General features: G+C 51.7%; 1 protein-coding gene and 1 long non-coding RNA gene across 6 annotated transcripts; both read left to right on the top strand.

Moving 5' to 3' along the window:
* The first annotated feature begins 204 nt into the window (after window positions 1-204).
* Window positions 205-11,256, top strand: KLHL28 (kelch like family member 28). Of its 5 annotated transcripts, none has more exons than XM_085060890.1 (5): window positions 205-375; window positions 3,094-3,992; window positions 6,347-6,790; window positions 9,125-9,333; window positions 10,163-11,256. In XM_085060890.1, the coding sequence occupies exons 2-5, from the start codon at window positions 3,094-3,096 to the stop codon at window positions 10,324-10,326; spliced, it is 1,716 nt and encodes a 571-aa protein (XP_084917016.1). In that variant the 5' UTR covers window positions 205-375; the 3' UTR covers window positions 10,327-11,256. The 5 variants fall into 5 exon arrangements, with proteins under 5 accessions (XP_084917016.1, XP_084917020.1, XP_084917017.1 ...); XM_085060894.1 differs by lacking the exon at window positions 205-375 and adding an exon at window positions 386-407; XM_085060891.1 differs by lacking the exon at window positions 205-375 and adding an exon at window positions 448-625.
* Window positions 6,976-8,533, top strand: LOC146435715 (uncharacterized). The gene is made up of 2 exons (XR_014852369.1): window positions 6,976-7,112; window positions 7,202-8,533. It is a non-coding gene; the product is annotated as an uncharacterized LOC146435715 (long non-coding RNA).
* Window positions 11,257-15,219: the final 3,963 nt, after the last annotated feature.

Below are 15,219 nucleotides of genomic sequence, written 5' to 3'. Positions count from 1 at the left end.
CCGCGCCGGCGCGGCGCCGACCACGCCGCGGCGAGAGGGGGGGACACGCGTACCTCCCCGCCTTCTCCTCAAGCCGCGGCCGGCATAGCGGGGCGGGGCGCGGGCGCGGTGGTGAAGGAGCGGAAAGCGGCGGGGCGAGAGCGTCGGGGACCGGGCTGGAGCAAAACCGCCGGAGAAGCGAAACCTCGGTGTCCCCCCGCGCGGCGCGCGGGATGGTAGCGCCCGGGTAGCGGCGCTGTGGGTGTGTGCGGCGGCGCGGCCGTTGATTGGCGGGGCGCGCGGGGCGGGCAGGCCGGAAGTGACGTAGCGGGCGGTGGCGGAGCGGCGGAACGAGGCGGCGGCGCGGCCGAGCCGGGCCTGGGGAACCCGGGACAGGTGAGAGAGAGACCCTGGGGAACCCGGGACAGGTGAGAGAGAGAGCTAGGAACCCGGGACAGGTGAGAGAGCCCTGGGGAACCCGGGACAGGTGAGAGAGCCCTGGGGAACCCGGGACAGGTGAGAGAGAGAGAGACCCTGGGGAACCCGGGACAGGTGAGAGAGACCCTGGGGAACCCGGGACAGGTGAGAGAGAGAGCCGGGGGAACCCGGGACAGGTGAGAGAGAGAGCCTGGGGAACCCGGGACAGGTGAGAGAGAGCCCTGGGGAACCGGGACAGGTGAGAGAGAGAGCTAGGAACCCGGGACAGGTGAGAGCGCTGGCACTCTCACCAGCGGTGTGAGCGGAGGCTGGCGGAGCCGCTGGCACCCGGAGTGGTTTGGGCTGGGAGCACCGCAAATCCCGTCCCGTTCCCCCGCCGTGGGCAGGGACACTTCCCCAGCCCGGTCGCTCCCTGCCCCCGGCCGGACCGGAGCTCGGCTCGGGGCTGAGGCAAACACACGAGAGCAGGGAATTCCCAAAACAGCGCAATTTCCGCGGGATTTTCCTGTCCTGTCGCGGTTAGCCCGGCGCTCAGCTCAGCCCAGCCCGGCGGCCCCGGCACCAGCCCGGCTCCCTGCCGACCCTGGCGAGCAGTCAGTTCCCCTGCGGGCCACAAGTGCCCGCAGCTCGCCCTGCTGCTTGCCCGCAGCTCGCCCTGCTGCTTGCCCGCAGCTCGCCCTGCTGCTTGCCCACGCACAGCTGCCGTGCTCTGCTGGCTCTCAGCACACCCCAACCCCTCCGCTCAGGTGGCTGCTCTGCTGGTTAACCTCTTCATTTCCAGCAGCTGTTGCTGTTGTAGATGAGTTTGAAGCGCAGGCTGAAAGGATCTGATAGCCCAGAGCCCGGGGGTGACCGTGGGGTGTGTGTTGGGATACAATTCCAGGGCTGCTGCCGCTGATTTCTGGCTAAACAGTGAAATAAATAACAGCAAATCCATGGTGTGGGCGAGCCTGGCCGTGCAGGGGGTGTGAGGTGTGCTACCAGAGTGGGACATAAAGCTTTGCTGCTGCAGAATAACTTAAACAGAGTTATTTATAGGCGTTTTGGCAGGTTTTGCAGCTGAGCTGTGACCATTCCTTTCTCCATGTGGTGTTCCCTGAGTTTTCTGATTTCTGTGTGTTTCTGTGATCAGGTTATTAAATGAGCACAAACACAAAAGGGGAATAAAATGTTTTAGCTGCTGGACAGCTTATTTTATTTTTTAATTTTTTTATTCTTCCACGTATAATTTGTGCTGTAAAATTACGGTAGGGAAAAGACTGTTTTATATCATCTTGCCTTTTGCAGATGTGCTTAAATTAGTTCTTTCAGTTATTTTTTCCAGTACAGAGTGATAATAGGAGAGCCTTTTTAGCTCTTCATGGGTAAGAGGTTTTCCAGCCCCAGCTGTGAGCCTTCCCTCCCTGTCACTGCTATTGTATTCTGTATTTAAACGTTGGCAACCCGTTGGATTATTTCCAATTAAGCACTTTTAAGTGGGCTCCCCTGCAAGGGAGGTGTCAGTTAAGGAGCTGTGCAAGTGATGAACTTAATGATCAGATAAAAGAAGCGAGATCTCGAAGATGGTTTAGCAAATCAAAAGGGAATCAGCTCAGCAGTGGGGTGGTTGCAGTGTTCCCTGGAGAACAATGGGATTCTCTCCTCGTGGCCCAGGATCCTGACACATCCCTAGCCTCCACCTCTCACCAGAGCAGTGTGGGGGGCTGAACAAAGAGCTGCTGCACCCTGGGAATGTTCAGGGGGCTGAAATTAGAGCAGTAGCAGAGTGCTCCAGTGTCACGATGCTCACGGGGACTTTGGGGAAGGAGAGTTCTGTGGAGGAGTGAGGATCCTCCCCTGTGCACTCCCGGGGAGCGTGGGCAGTGCTGACAGCTGCAGGGTGAGAGTTTCAGCCCTCCCACCTGGCTCTGCTCACCTGGGGAGCTCCTCACAGCTCCCACTGGGTCCTGACAGAGGCAGACCCAGCTCCCAGCCTTGCCTGGCTCCGAGCTCTCCAGACCATTCCAGCAGGGATTTCCTGCCGTGGTGGAAGCCGCAGGGTGAGGTGAGGTGAGATCTCTGCTGCCTCTGTGGGGCTGCTGTGCACAGGGAAGGCATGGAATGGGCAATGGCAAGTTGGTCACTACCAGAGCCTGGCCAGAGAAAGGCCCAGCAGGACTGGGCTGCTCCCCAGGAGCATGCAGTAGGCAGGAGCTGAGCTGCACAAAAGGATTTGAAGGGCTTTTAAAACTTTGTCTCAAATAAGCCAGTTCTACTCTTTAGTTAATTCTGTTTATTTTTATTTCAGTCATTGTTCAGTTCTCTCAGATATTGCAATCAGTTAATCAGATAATAGGTATTTTACTCCAGAACAAAAAAAAAGTGTGGGTTTTTTTAAATTCAGAGTTGAATCTAGCATAGACTACTAAAAAATATTTGAAATTATTGTGTGGAGTTTCTTTTTAATTCAGAGGTGAATCTAGCATAGACTGCTAATAAACATTTGAAGGTCCTGGGTTTAACTTGCATGAAAAGGCATTGCATGTAGGGATTGAAAAGGGAATTGGCAAGTGATAAACCTGATTAAGATAAACGTAGTAATGGGAAAATACCATTTAAACGTTGCGTGTGGCACGTGTTGGTAACCTAAATGGCAGAGGTGTCCGAGTGACGTGTCCCCACCTGTCCCTGTCGCAGATGGACCCATCGTCCCCGCCGTTCCTGCTGGCCAAGCTGACCCCCCTGCACTCGGAGCAGCTCCTGCAGGGCCTCAACCTGCTGCGGCAGCACCAGGAGCTGTGCGACATCGTGCTGCGCGTGGGCGAGGCCAAGATCCACGCGCACAAGGTGGTGCTGGCCAGCATCAGCCCCTACTTCAAGGCCATGTTCACCGGGAACCTGTCGGAGAAGGAGAACGCCGAGGTGGAGTTCCAGTGCGTGGACGAGGCGGCGCTGCAGGCCATCGTGGAGTACGCCTACACCGGCACCGTCTTCATCTCGCAGGACACCGTGGAGTCGCTGCTGCCCGCCGCCAACCTGCTGCAGGTCAAGCTGGTGGTCAAGGAGTGCTGCGCCTTCCTGGAGAGCCAGCTGGACCCCGGCAACTGCATCGGCATCTCGCGCTTCGCCGAGACCTACGGCTGCCACGAGCTCTACCTGGCGGCCAACAAGTTCATCTGCCAGAACTTCGAGGACGTGTGCCAGACGGAGGAGTTCTTCGAGCTGACGCACTCGGAGCTGGACGAGATCGTGTCCAACGACTGCCTGAACGTGGTGACCGAGGAGACGGTGTTCTACGCCCTGGAGTCGTGGATCAAGTACGACGTGCAGGAGAGGCAGAAGTACCTGGCGCAGCTGCTGCACTGCGTCCGCCTGCCGCTGCTCAGCGTCAAGTTCCTCACGCGCCTCTACGAGGCCAACCACCTGATCCGGGATGACCACACCTGCAAGCACCTGCTCAACGAGGCCCTCAAGTACCACTTCATGCCTGAGCACAGACTGTCCCACCAGAGCATGCTGCTGACGAGGCCTCGCTGTGCCCCCAAGGTGCTCTGTGCCGTGGGGGGCAAGGCTGGGCTCTTCGCCTGCCTGGAGAGGTGAGCAATGGCCTGGGGGCAGGGGGACATGAGCACTGAGCTGGGATCCCCTGGGGCTGGAAGAGATCTGGGAATCCCATCACAGGATGTAGTTGTTGCTTTCCTTCATATGCTTTCCTTCATAAAAGCTCTTGGGTAGGTTTTTTTTAACAAGGATAAACCCCAAATTCCAAAAGCTTTTTTGTTTCATGAGTAATTTGTAATGTTACAGGGTTTTGTTTGTGCCAGGCATTTGGTTGTGCAAACAAATAGCTCTGAAATAATTTTCATTCCCCAGAATTCCTCAGGCTGGAAGAGATCTGTGAGTCCCACCAGTTTGCAGGATGTAGTTGTTGCTTGCCTTCGTTAAAGCTCTTATGTAGGATTTTTTAACAAGGATGAGCCCCAAATTCCAAATGCTTTTTCGTTTCATGAGTAATTTGCAATGTTACAAATAGCTCTGAAATAATTTTTATTCTGTTGATTGAGTTAATAACGTGGTTAATTAAAGTTTGTATGCTACTTCTTTATCCTTTCAGGTATTTTCAGTTTACTTCAATTTCCCCCCTGATTTATTATTATTTCAAACAAGTCATAAACATTAACTCAATATATGACAAATATGCTTCCAGATTGTTCAAAAATTCTTGGAATTAAAACAGACTTAATCAGAGTAGAGTGAGGGAGAAGAAAGGAGGCTCAAGGGGGACCTTTTCCCTACAGGAGGGGACAGCTGGGGGGTCAGGCTGTGCTCCAGGGAACAGGGACAGCAGGAGAGGGAACAGCTTCAGGCTGGGCGGGGGAGGCTCAGGGTGGACATCAGCAGGAATTTCTCCATGGAAAGGGTGGTCAGGGATTGGAAGTGCCCAGGGAGGTTTGCAGTGCTCATCCCTGGAGGTGTCCCAGGAATTTCTGGCTGTGGCACTCAGAGCTCTGGGCTGGGGACAAGGTGGGGACAGAGCACAGCGTGGACTGGATGGTCTGGCAGGGCTTTTCCAGCCTCAGTGGTCCTGGGATTGCATGAAGGAGTTCTGGATCATACAATCCTGCCTTTCCTCCCAGCTGCTGAGCAGCTGTCCATGTCTGCTGGCAGGAACAGGTGAGTGCCTCATCCTTCACCTGCCTGCCAGAATGAACCTCCTCAGGTCCTGCAGAGCATCCCTGAGGCTCAGCCTGCGAGCAGAAGGAATGAAATGAGGAGAAAAACAACTTTGTGCCCCAAGCTGGTGTGGCTGGGTTTGCTCAGAACATGGCATTAGCATTCCCAGAGCTGGTGGTTCAAGTCTGTGTGGGCTGTTTATATCCATATGTACATATATACATTTATACATACACAGAAGGAGCTTTGATCTTGAATGTGCCCTTATCAGCTCCAGGAATGTTCCCTGCGCCCAGGCAGACTGCCTGAACTGGTTCCACAGCTGGATTCTGGATAATATTCTGGGATATTCCTTCTTGTCACAGTTCTGTGCTTGCAGAGAGAAGGCTATGCTTAAAAACCTGGGAAGAGCTCTGTGTTCTTTTCCCTGTGTTCAGAGATGTAAAATAATTTAAAGTTCATTTTACCAATGATAGAGACTGATATTAAATGGTGAGCCTGGGGAATGTTGGGTTTATAGACTTAAAAAGTAAAGGGTGTTTTGTGCTTCATAAGAAATGTTAGAGTGAACAAAGTTCTCCTGGGATATTCAGCTCTGCTTCTTTCCCAGCTTCTTCAGTGATTGTAAAAATGTATCTTACCACTATAATTTGGATTATTTTCAATTTTCTGATGCTTCATAACGACAAAATTACTTAGAGTACATTTAATCTCTATTCTCTGGTGTTTCAGCAGCTCCTGTTTCTGGGCTCTTAGTGCCTGTCAGCTCTCCTGGGGCCTCGTGCTCCTCTATGGGTTTTGAACAGATCACATTTCCACTGTACCAGATAGTCTCTTAATTATTTAGGTAATTTATTAATTAAACTATTCAGGTAGATTGGTTAGACTTTATATGGGCTAAGCTAGACCCACCATGTCCTGACACTGAGTGTAATTAGAAGAAAATGCAAAAAGCTGTTTTAAAGACAGATTTTTCAGGTTAGCTTGTGCCACGTTGACATTTTGTTTAAATTACAGAGTGCATATATAAGACATATAATACACATACAATGTGTATTTATAAAACTGCAAATTGTAGTTTCTAAATGAATATTTCTCTGTAAATGCAGATGTGTGCTTCCCTCTCTCTAATTTGCTTTTCTGTGCAAAATTCCCATTTCTGCGGCTGGTTTTTTTTTTTTTCCTCCTTACTCTTCCCATCCCTTAGGTTGGTATTTTCAGCCAGTTCCTATTTTGGCTGGTGTTTCACTCACATAATGCTTGTTTCCCCTCTCAGCATGGAGATGTATTTCCCCCAGAACGACTCGTGGATCGGCCTGGCTCCTCTCAGCATCCCTCGCTACGAGTTCGGCATCTGCGTCCTGGACCAGAAGATCTACGTGGTGGGAGGCATCGCCACCCACGTGTGCCAGGGCATCAGCTACAGGAAACACGAGAGCTCTGTGGAGTGCTGGGACCCTGACACCAACACCTGGAGCTCCCTGGAGAGGATGTTTGAGAGCAGGAGCACGCTGGGGGTGGCCGTGCTGGCCGGGGAGCTGTATGCCCTGGGCGGCTATGACGGGCAGTCGTACCTGCGCAGCGTGGAGAAGTACATCCCCAAGGTCAAGGAGTGGCAGCTGGTGGCACCCATGAGCAGGACGAGGAGCTGCTTCGCTGCTGCTGTGCTTGATGGGATGATCTATGCCATCGGGGGGTATGGCCCTGCCCACATGAACAGGTAGGTGACCATCCTGGGCACCAGCAAACACCCTGGGCAGCCTCACGAATCATTCCCCTGCCCACATGAACAGGTACGTGCTGGGGTGAGACCTCTGGGCACCAGCAAACACCCTGGGCAGCCTCAGGCTGTGCCCATTGTGGGGTACAGCCCTGCCCACATGAACAGGTACGTGCTGGGGTGAGCTCCCTGGGCACCAGCAAACATCCTGGGCAGCCTCAGTAATCATTCCCCTGCCCACATGAACAGGTAGGTGAGCTCCCTGGGCACCAGCAAACATCCTGGGCAGCCTCAGTAATCATTCCCCTGCCCACATGAACAGGTAGGTGACCCCCCTGGGCACCAGCTAACACCCTGGGCAGCTTCATGAATCCTTCTGTGCCCATCGGGGTTATGGCCCTGCATGGACAGGTATGTGCTGGGGTGACCCACCTGGGCACCAGCAAACCCCCCTGGGCAGCCAAAACAATCCCTAATAGATCCTGGGCCTCATTAATCCCTGTTCTGCCACATCAGTCCCGTCATTCAACCAGGAAATCTTTATTTTTGCTTTACTTTGTGTGTTCTACCTTGTTTGGGCTCTTTTTTAAATCCCCAAGAAGGTGATTATACCAAAAAGGTTAAAAAAAAAAAAGAGATGCCTGCACTTTACTGAGCCTTGTAGCTCAAACCTGCAGAATCTGAGGGTGGGTGGTGAGTTTTATCATGACAGCACTGATTTGAGGTGAACAGGAGTTTTCACACGCTTAATGCACACAAAGTAAGTACATAACTCTGATGGAAACCTAAATTAATCTTAGTGCTGATAGGAGAGTTCAGGATGGGGATTACTGGTCTGACTCCAGGGCTTCAGACCTTGCATTCCCAAGGAGTTTTCCTGGTACCATCATGCTTTTTAACTCCTCTGTTCTCTGGGGAGGCCCAGGGACATCCAGTTACCCAAAGAAATCATTTTCCATCATTAAAATGGGAACCAGTCAGCTGAATGTCTCTCCAGGAGGCAAAATAACAAACTACCAGTGTAAGAGCTGAATAATAAAGTATGAAGCTCTTGCTCCTAGGAAGGGACACAGTGATTGTTTGATAGGGTGGTATCAAACATTGGAGTCATGAATTACACTGACTTTTTATGCTTTTTATTGTGTTAGGGGAGGTTTGGGTTGGATGTTAGGAAAAGGTTTCTTCTTTTAGGTTCTCCTTTTAGGAAAAGGTTCTTCTTTCTATTAGGAAAAGAAGGATCCTTGGACTCCTTGATCCTTCCAGCTCAGGTATTCTATAGTCTCTGAATGATTTTGTGTTTATTGTGATTGGAGGGGTGATCACTAAGCCAGCCTCAGGCTCCTCCAAGCTCCTCCAGGCTCTAGCATTAAATCAAGCTCTCACTGGATCATTAATCCCCTTTTCTCCAACTCCGTGCTGCTACTGATCCTCTCTTCCCCTTTTTCTGCCCCTTTGTGCTCCTGCAGCTGCACTTGGGCTGAACAGCTTTTGAGAGGGTTAATGGCTCTGACCATCTGCACAGGGATCAAAAATACTAATAACGATGATAATTCATTTCTGTTTGATCCTGAAGCCTCTTTTACCCTCAGTGTTTTGATCAGCAGCCCCTTCACTGCTTTTCCTGAGGAATATTAATACACTCTCCATGTGGTTTTTCTCCCTGAATGTCATTTTCAGGCAAACCTCACGGCAGTTTTGGATTTGCTGTGTTACCCAAATAAATATACTTTAGCTCTGCCTTGTTCAGTTTCCCATGAAATTTTTATTTTCATCAATTATTATATTGTTTTAATAGATTTTTATACTATTTTAATAGATTATTTATATTACATAGATTTTAAACTTTCATTTAATAAAAGAGCAAACATCCTGAAAGAGTTTTCAGCACTGAGAAACCTCTCTTGATTTTAGGGTGTGACCTGAAAATCCAGGACTGCGGCAGGAGGACATGGGAGAGGCTGAGCCAGTTGCTGTGTCAGGGTGAAATATCACAGAGCCATTTAGGTTGGAAAAGTCTTCTGAGATCATTGAGCCCAACCTTAGATTGTGTCATAAAGAGAGGTTAAAGCTGATTTTTGGCAGCTTTGGTTGTGGCAATGCCCTGGGATGTGATTGATGCTTCCCAGGCGGTGACAGAGTTTCTCGGTGCTGCCACTGGGTTGCACCAAGCAACTTCACCCTGGAATTTCCCATCAGCTCCATCCCTTTCCCCCTGTATTCCATCACCCCCGTGGCAATTCTGCCTGGCAGAATTTAAGCAACCTGTGGCAGCTTTCTGGAGCGAGTCCCCCATCCCTGAGATGCTGAGCTGACGGGCTGTGTTTGCCTTCGCAGCATGGAGCGCTACGACCCGAGCAAGAACTCCTGGGAGACTGTGGCCTCCATGGCTGACAAACGGATAAACTTTGGGGTGGGAGTCATGCTGGGCTTCATCTTCGTGGTGGGAGGACACAACGGGGTGTCCCACCTGTCCAGCATCGAGAGATACGACCCCCACCAGAACCAGTGGACGGTGTGCCGGCCCATGAAGGAGCCCAGGACAGGTGGGACGGGCAGGGCTGGGGAGGCTGGGCAGCAATGAACCCTCTGAGCTGGGAGGGAGGGAGGGAGGGAGGCAGGGACTCCATCTGTGGGTGAAGGTTGCCTCACCAGCTCTGTGAAAGCATCTTGATTTCTCCAAGTTCAGTTTATTAATGCTGAGCTGAAAAAAAAAAATAGGAAGTGATAATTCTACTCCCTGTTTTTGCAGTGCTTTCAGCAGTGGTGAGTTTGGGTGATTCTGTGCTCACTGTTCTGTTGTATTTTTGTTGGTGTGGAGACTCAGGGGTGCAGGGTTGGGGTGCAGCCTGCAGCTCCTCCTGAGGGCAGCTCCCATCTGTGCTCCCTGGGACAGGACAGGACCTGAGGGAATGGCTGGAGCTGTGCTGGGGAGGGTCAGGCTGGAGATGAGGAAAGGTTGTTCCCCAGAGGGTGCTGGCACTGCCCAGGGAATGGGCACAGCCTGAGGCTGCCAGGGATGCCCAGGGTGGATTGTTGGGGTGTCTGAGCAGGGCAGGGCTGGGGTTGGACTGGATGATCTCCCTGTGGGTCCTTCCAGCTCAGGATATTCCATGATTCTATCCCATAGTCTCTTCTGTATCCCTGACAAGGGATGCTGGGACAGAGGGACATTGTTTTATCACAGGAAAGGGGATGAGAGCAGTACAACAGGAGAGTCAGACCTGAACAGGGAGTGCTCCTGATTCACACCCCTTTTCCTTAGACAGTGAGGCCTCCTCTGTTCACCCTCTGGGAGGAGGGGTTTGTTGCAGTTAGGAACAAAATGTCAGTGATTTTCCCCTGTATTGATCCAGCCCTTGTTGCTCCGTGCAGGCGTGGGGGCAGCGGTGATCGATAACCACCTGTACGTGGTGGGAGGACACTCAGGCTCGTCCTACCTGAACACAGTGCAGAGGTATGAGCCCATCTCCGACACCTGGCTGGACTCTGCAGGCATGATGTACTGCCGCTGCAACTTCGGCCTCACCGCCCTCTGAGGCACGGCAGGAGCACGGAGCTCAACCGTGGAGCTGAGCCGTGGAGCTGAGCCGTGGATGGACCTGGCATGGCCACAGAGATCCTGCTGCACAGCCATCCCTGCGGGAGAGGCGCCTCTGGGGCTGGAGCTGAGCTTGGCATGGATGTGAGGAGGGATTGGGTTCCTTCCTGCTGTTGTCCTTTGTTCCTGCAGTAGCAGAGGATGGGAAGCTGATTGTCCAGCTGGGTTTGCTGGCACCCTGGCAGTGGATTTGGGACAGAACTGGGATCCAGTTGGAAATCTATCCATCCAACCCTTTCTAGAGCTTTTGTCTCTTCCTCCTCTGGAATGCAGAGCTGCCTGTGCTGGGTGGGAGCTGGGGGAGTGCAGGGTGCTGAGCCCTGCCTGTGGAGAAAGCGCCAGTGCTTCACGGGGTTTTTTATGACCAGTAACTCAAGGGCTGCCTTGTTTCTGTATCTCAAGGTTTGTAAATAATAAATGCCATAGGATGTTGCCTGTACTCTCCTTTGTCACCTGCTTCCTGCTAGGAGGGCTGGGATGATCCTTGGAGATGTTTACAAGGCAAATTTGTTGCCTCTTCATGACGTTTTTTTGACCTGACGAAGAGAAATCTCATTTTTAACCTCCCCTCCTGTTTTCTTCTTGTGGAGAAACGAATGCTAGATGAACTGACTTAACCCTGCTGTGTGTTTTCAGTCGGAATGCAAGGAAAAAATCACAGCAGCAGCAGCATTCCTAGCATGATATCCAATCAATCCTCCAAGCCAGCCCATCCTGTCCTCCTGAGCGCGCTCTTGTCCGTGTTCCCCTTTTTTCAAGGATTGTATGATTGCTTCCTGAGTGTTCCCATCTCACAATGGTGCTAAATGTAGGGGTACCCCTGAGGCTGTTCCTGATTTCAGTGCATAAAGCATGTTTGGATTGTTCACTGGTTTGGTTTCTTCTTTGCTCCATCCCTCTGGATTCTCACAGCCTGTGCAATGAGCTCCCCTGGGGTATTTCAGTGGGGGTTTCAGGTTGATGTTTATTGTTGCCATTCTCACAAACAGGGAGATCCCAGCTCAGGTTCTTCAGGCAGTTCTGCCTTTCACACCAACCAGGGCAGGGGGTTCAGACACCCTAGAGATGTGTCTTGTCCTGGGATTAACCACAGTCCCACTGGGTGACAGCCCTCAGCCCTAAACTAAACCTAAAAACTGGGCCAGAGAGATAGAGTGATGCTGTGGGTTATAACCATCATTTAAAGTAGAATTTAAGTAATTTAGCACATTCTGGGTTGTCTTCTGATCTCAATCACCTTGAATTTGTGTGCTGATTCTCTGCCCACTGCCAGGCCTGGGACTGAGGAATTTTTTGCCTCCAGAGTTTCCTTTCCCTTTGTTCTAACATGTTCAGTGTTTGTTTTTCAAGCCCACCTAGTGTTATTTTGAAGGTGCAATAGTACTGGAAAGAGTTGCTTCAGAAGCCATTTCTTTACAGTTGTGTGAGGTGGTGAGGGTTGAGTGCACTGGGTTTATCCTGAATTCCTGCAGAGCTGGTTGCAGCCAGGGCTGCTCCTGTTCTCCCACCCCAAACACTGGGATTGCACCACTCCAGTAGGCTGTTGTCACCATACAATGTCACTTCTAGATCACAGGTGTTTGCACAGACCTTAAAATCCTGCAAGTCTGCTTCAGGTTTGGTAGAACTGAGCAGGACTTTAAATGGAAATAAGAGAATCTGCCTTGAAAATGCTGAAATTGTTAATTTGAACCACAGGGGTTCTGGTGGCAGCAATAAAAGCCTGGTTTAATTCTTCCAGGGCATTTATTGGTAGGACAGGAGAGGCTGCCTGGCTGTATTTGCATGTTTGTGTGTGTGGGGAGAAGGAATTGTGGAATCCCAGGAGGGTTTGGGTTGGGAAAGAACTCAAATCCCACCCAGTGCCACCCCTGCCATGGCAGGGACACCTCCCACTGTCCCAGGCTGCTCCAAACCCCATCCAACCTGGCCTTGGACACTGCCAGGGATGGATCACAACAAAAAAAAATCCATATTATGGTGATTATTTGTATCAACATCTTTCATTTATGGAACTCACAGTGCTTAAAAATTGCAAACTGTTTTATTCCCTTTCCCCAAGCAGGGGGATTGTTAAACCCCAGGATATTTGGGTTGAAAGGGGCTTTAAAGATCACTTTGTTCTACTCCTTTCCATGAGGAATTCTTCCACTGGAATGAGGTCAGAGGAAGCAGTGGGGTGAATGATGTCCCAAACTGACCCTGTGCTCTGGGCTGTGACATTGCTACACTGCAGAGAGCAGCAGAAATTATTTTACTATGCAGGAGAAATGCCTGGTGAATTTTCCTGCTGTTATTGGATAAACTCCTTCCCTGGAGATGGATCAGCTTTGGGATCAAATCCCTTAAATCCACTCCATCCCCATTTCTGTCTGGGTGCTCCTGTCCTGTGCCAGGGCAGAGGGAGATCAGACACAGCAGCCAGGGTGAACTCCATAAAACTCCCTAAAACTCCAGAATTCCATGGGAATGTCTGGAAAATCCAGGACTTTCAGCCAAGACCTCACAGCTCCCAATTACCAGTTCCTTATCTCTCAGATTGCTCTGTAAAGCACTTTACAAAGGGTTTTAAATGAGTTGATTTCTGCCCATACAGCTTGGAATTTCTGCTTTTTTTTTTTGAGATACTCATCTCCAAGCTGCTTGCCAGACTCTCCTCCTAGGAATGCTTTCCTTCCAGGAACTAGCTGGAATTTTTGTCAATTTTGAAAACATTTTTTTCTGGGAGATAGCATTACTTCTGTGAATTTCCCCATTCACTCTATGAAACAATGCAATATATCCAAAATTGCCTTAAATTCTTTCCATTGACCCGAAACACAAAGAACTGGATGATAATTCCTATTTTTTTTTCTTTATGTGCTGTGCTGTGTTTTAAACCCAAGGAAAACTCAGGGAATATTGTACCTGTGCTTGACCAGAGTGCTTTGGTTGGGAATAACAACTGATCCCTGTAGTTTTGTGGTTTTACTTGTACATTTCTTTTTTTTTTTTTTCCTAGCAGCAGCATCCTGGTTTTATTTTGTTTACAAAAGCAGCTTTTGAGCTCCACAGGAAAAGAGCTGAGCTGTGCTGGGATTCTTTGGCAGCTCCCAAGGCATCACTCTTGTGCTCTCCAAGAGTTGTCGTGATGATTTCATTGATTGTTTTATTTAGTAAAATAAACCTGGGAAATCCTGGTTTTTCTGGATGCAGCCATCCCTCCCTGTGTGTCTCAGGGATGAACAGACAGATGTATTTACCTAAATTCCCTAAACAAAAAGGTAATGACTTCAAGTTACTGGTATGTATTGCCAGGAAAGATGGAATGAGAGGAGGAGTTTGTTTTCCTTCCTCGCAGCAGGGATAAATGTTTGAGGCAGCAGGGGATGCTGGAAGCTCTGATCCATCAGCTCCAAACTGCCCCGGGGTGGGTGTGAGTCCAGGGAGCTCAGAAACCCCAGCTTGGAGCAGGGGGAGGAGAGGGGGAAGGAGAATATTTTATATTTGTATTTATAGTTCTTAAAGTCTCAGACCAAACAACCCCTGAGCTCTGGGCTGGGAGATGCACAGAATTCCTGACTGCTGTGGGTGGAAAGAACTCAAATCCCACCCAGTGCCACCCCAGCCATGGCAGGGACACCTCCCACTGTCCCAGGCTGCTCCAACCCCAATGTCCAGCCTGGCCTTGGACACTGCCAGGGATCCAGGGGCAGCCACAGCTTCTCTGGGAATTCCATCCCAGCCAGGAATTCCCAATTCCCAATCTCCCATCTCTCCCTGCCCTCTGGCAGTGGGAAGCCATTCTCTGTGTCCTGTCCCTCCAGCCCTTGTCCCCAGTCCCTCTGCAGCTCTCCTGGAGCTCCTTCAGGCCCTGGCAGGAGCTCTGAGCTCTCCCTGGATCTTCCCTTCTCCAGGGGAACATTCCCAGCTCTCCCACCCTTTCCTACTAAGAGCAGAGCAGTTCAGCTCCTCCACTCGCAGGGGAAGGAAGCTGGGCAGAGCCTGGAGCTGCTCTCCTACCTCGGCATCCCTGCAGTGCCGCTCCGGCTGCAGGACAGGGCTGAGGCTGCCGGGCGGTACCGGGAGTGTCGTGCTGCCGGGGCAGTGGATGAGGATGTTGCCGGTACCGGCAGGACGATGCCGTGGTGTCGATGCCGGGAGGAGGTTCGGGCGGTGCCGGTACCGGGGATGATGATTCAGGCGGTACCGGGGATGATGGTTCGGGTGATGCCGATGCCTGGGGGCATTTGGGTGATGCCGGGGATGATTAGTGCGGTGCCGGTACCGGGGATGAGGATGGTGTCGGTGCCCGGCGGATTTGAGTGGTGCCGGTACCGGGGGTGATGGTTCGGGCGGTGCCGGGAATGGTTCGGGAGGTACCGGGAATGATCCGGACGGTACCGAGGATGATCCAGGTGGTACCGGAGATAGCTCAGTCTGTACCGGGGATGGTCCGGGCGGCACTGTTACCGGGGATGGTGCGGGCGGTATCGGAGATGTTCCGGGCGGTACTGTTACCGGGATGATCCGGAGGTGTCGGTGCCGCTGCCCCGCAGCTCCGGGCTGGGTTGAGGTTCCCCCTTCCGTGGCCTGTCCGCGTCAATCCCGGGAATTCGGGCAGAGCCAGCGTTCCCGCAGGCAGCTCCTGCCGCAGGCTGCTCCCAGCGAAAGGAAAAGCCGCTTTCCCTTTGGAATTGCCGCTGGCGGGCGGAGCGGGGCTGCAGCGGGGCTGGGCGGGCGCTGGATGTCACTGTGGGATCGCGCAGGGACAGCACGGGCAGCTCCAGCCCTGCCGAGGGTCAGACACGCAATCCCGGCATCCCTGAGGCTGGAAAGTCCTTCCAAGGTC

Source organism: Lichenostomus cassidix, chromosome 5 (genome assembly GCF_008360975.1).
Source record: "Lichenostomus cassidix isolate B80296 chromosome 5, HeHo_3.0, whole genome shotgun sequence".
NCBI classification, from domain to species: Eukaryota; Metazoa; Chordata; class Aves; order Passeriformes; family Meliphagidae; genus Lichenostomus; species Lichenostomus cassidix.
This window is presented reverse-complemented; position numbering and strand designations above follow the sequence as displayed.

Excerpts from the sequence above, each read along its gene's own strand:
- KLHL28 (XM_085060890.1), top strand. The coding sequence starts at position 3,094 with ATGGACCCATCGTCCCCGCCGTTCCTGCTGGCCAAGCTGACCCCCCTG. Across the intron at positions 3,993-6,346 it reads CTCTTCGCCTGCCTGGAGAG|CATGGAGATGTATTTCCCCC; the intron begins GTGAGCAATGGC and ends TTCCCCTCTCAG. Across the intron at positions 6,791-9,124 it reads GGCCCTGCCCACATGAACAG|CATGGAGCGCTACGACCCGA; the intron begins GTAGGTGACCAT and ends TTGCCTTCGCAG.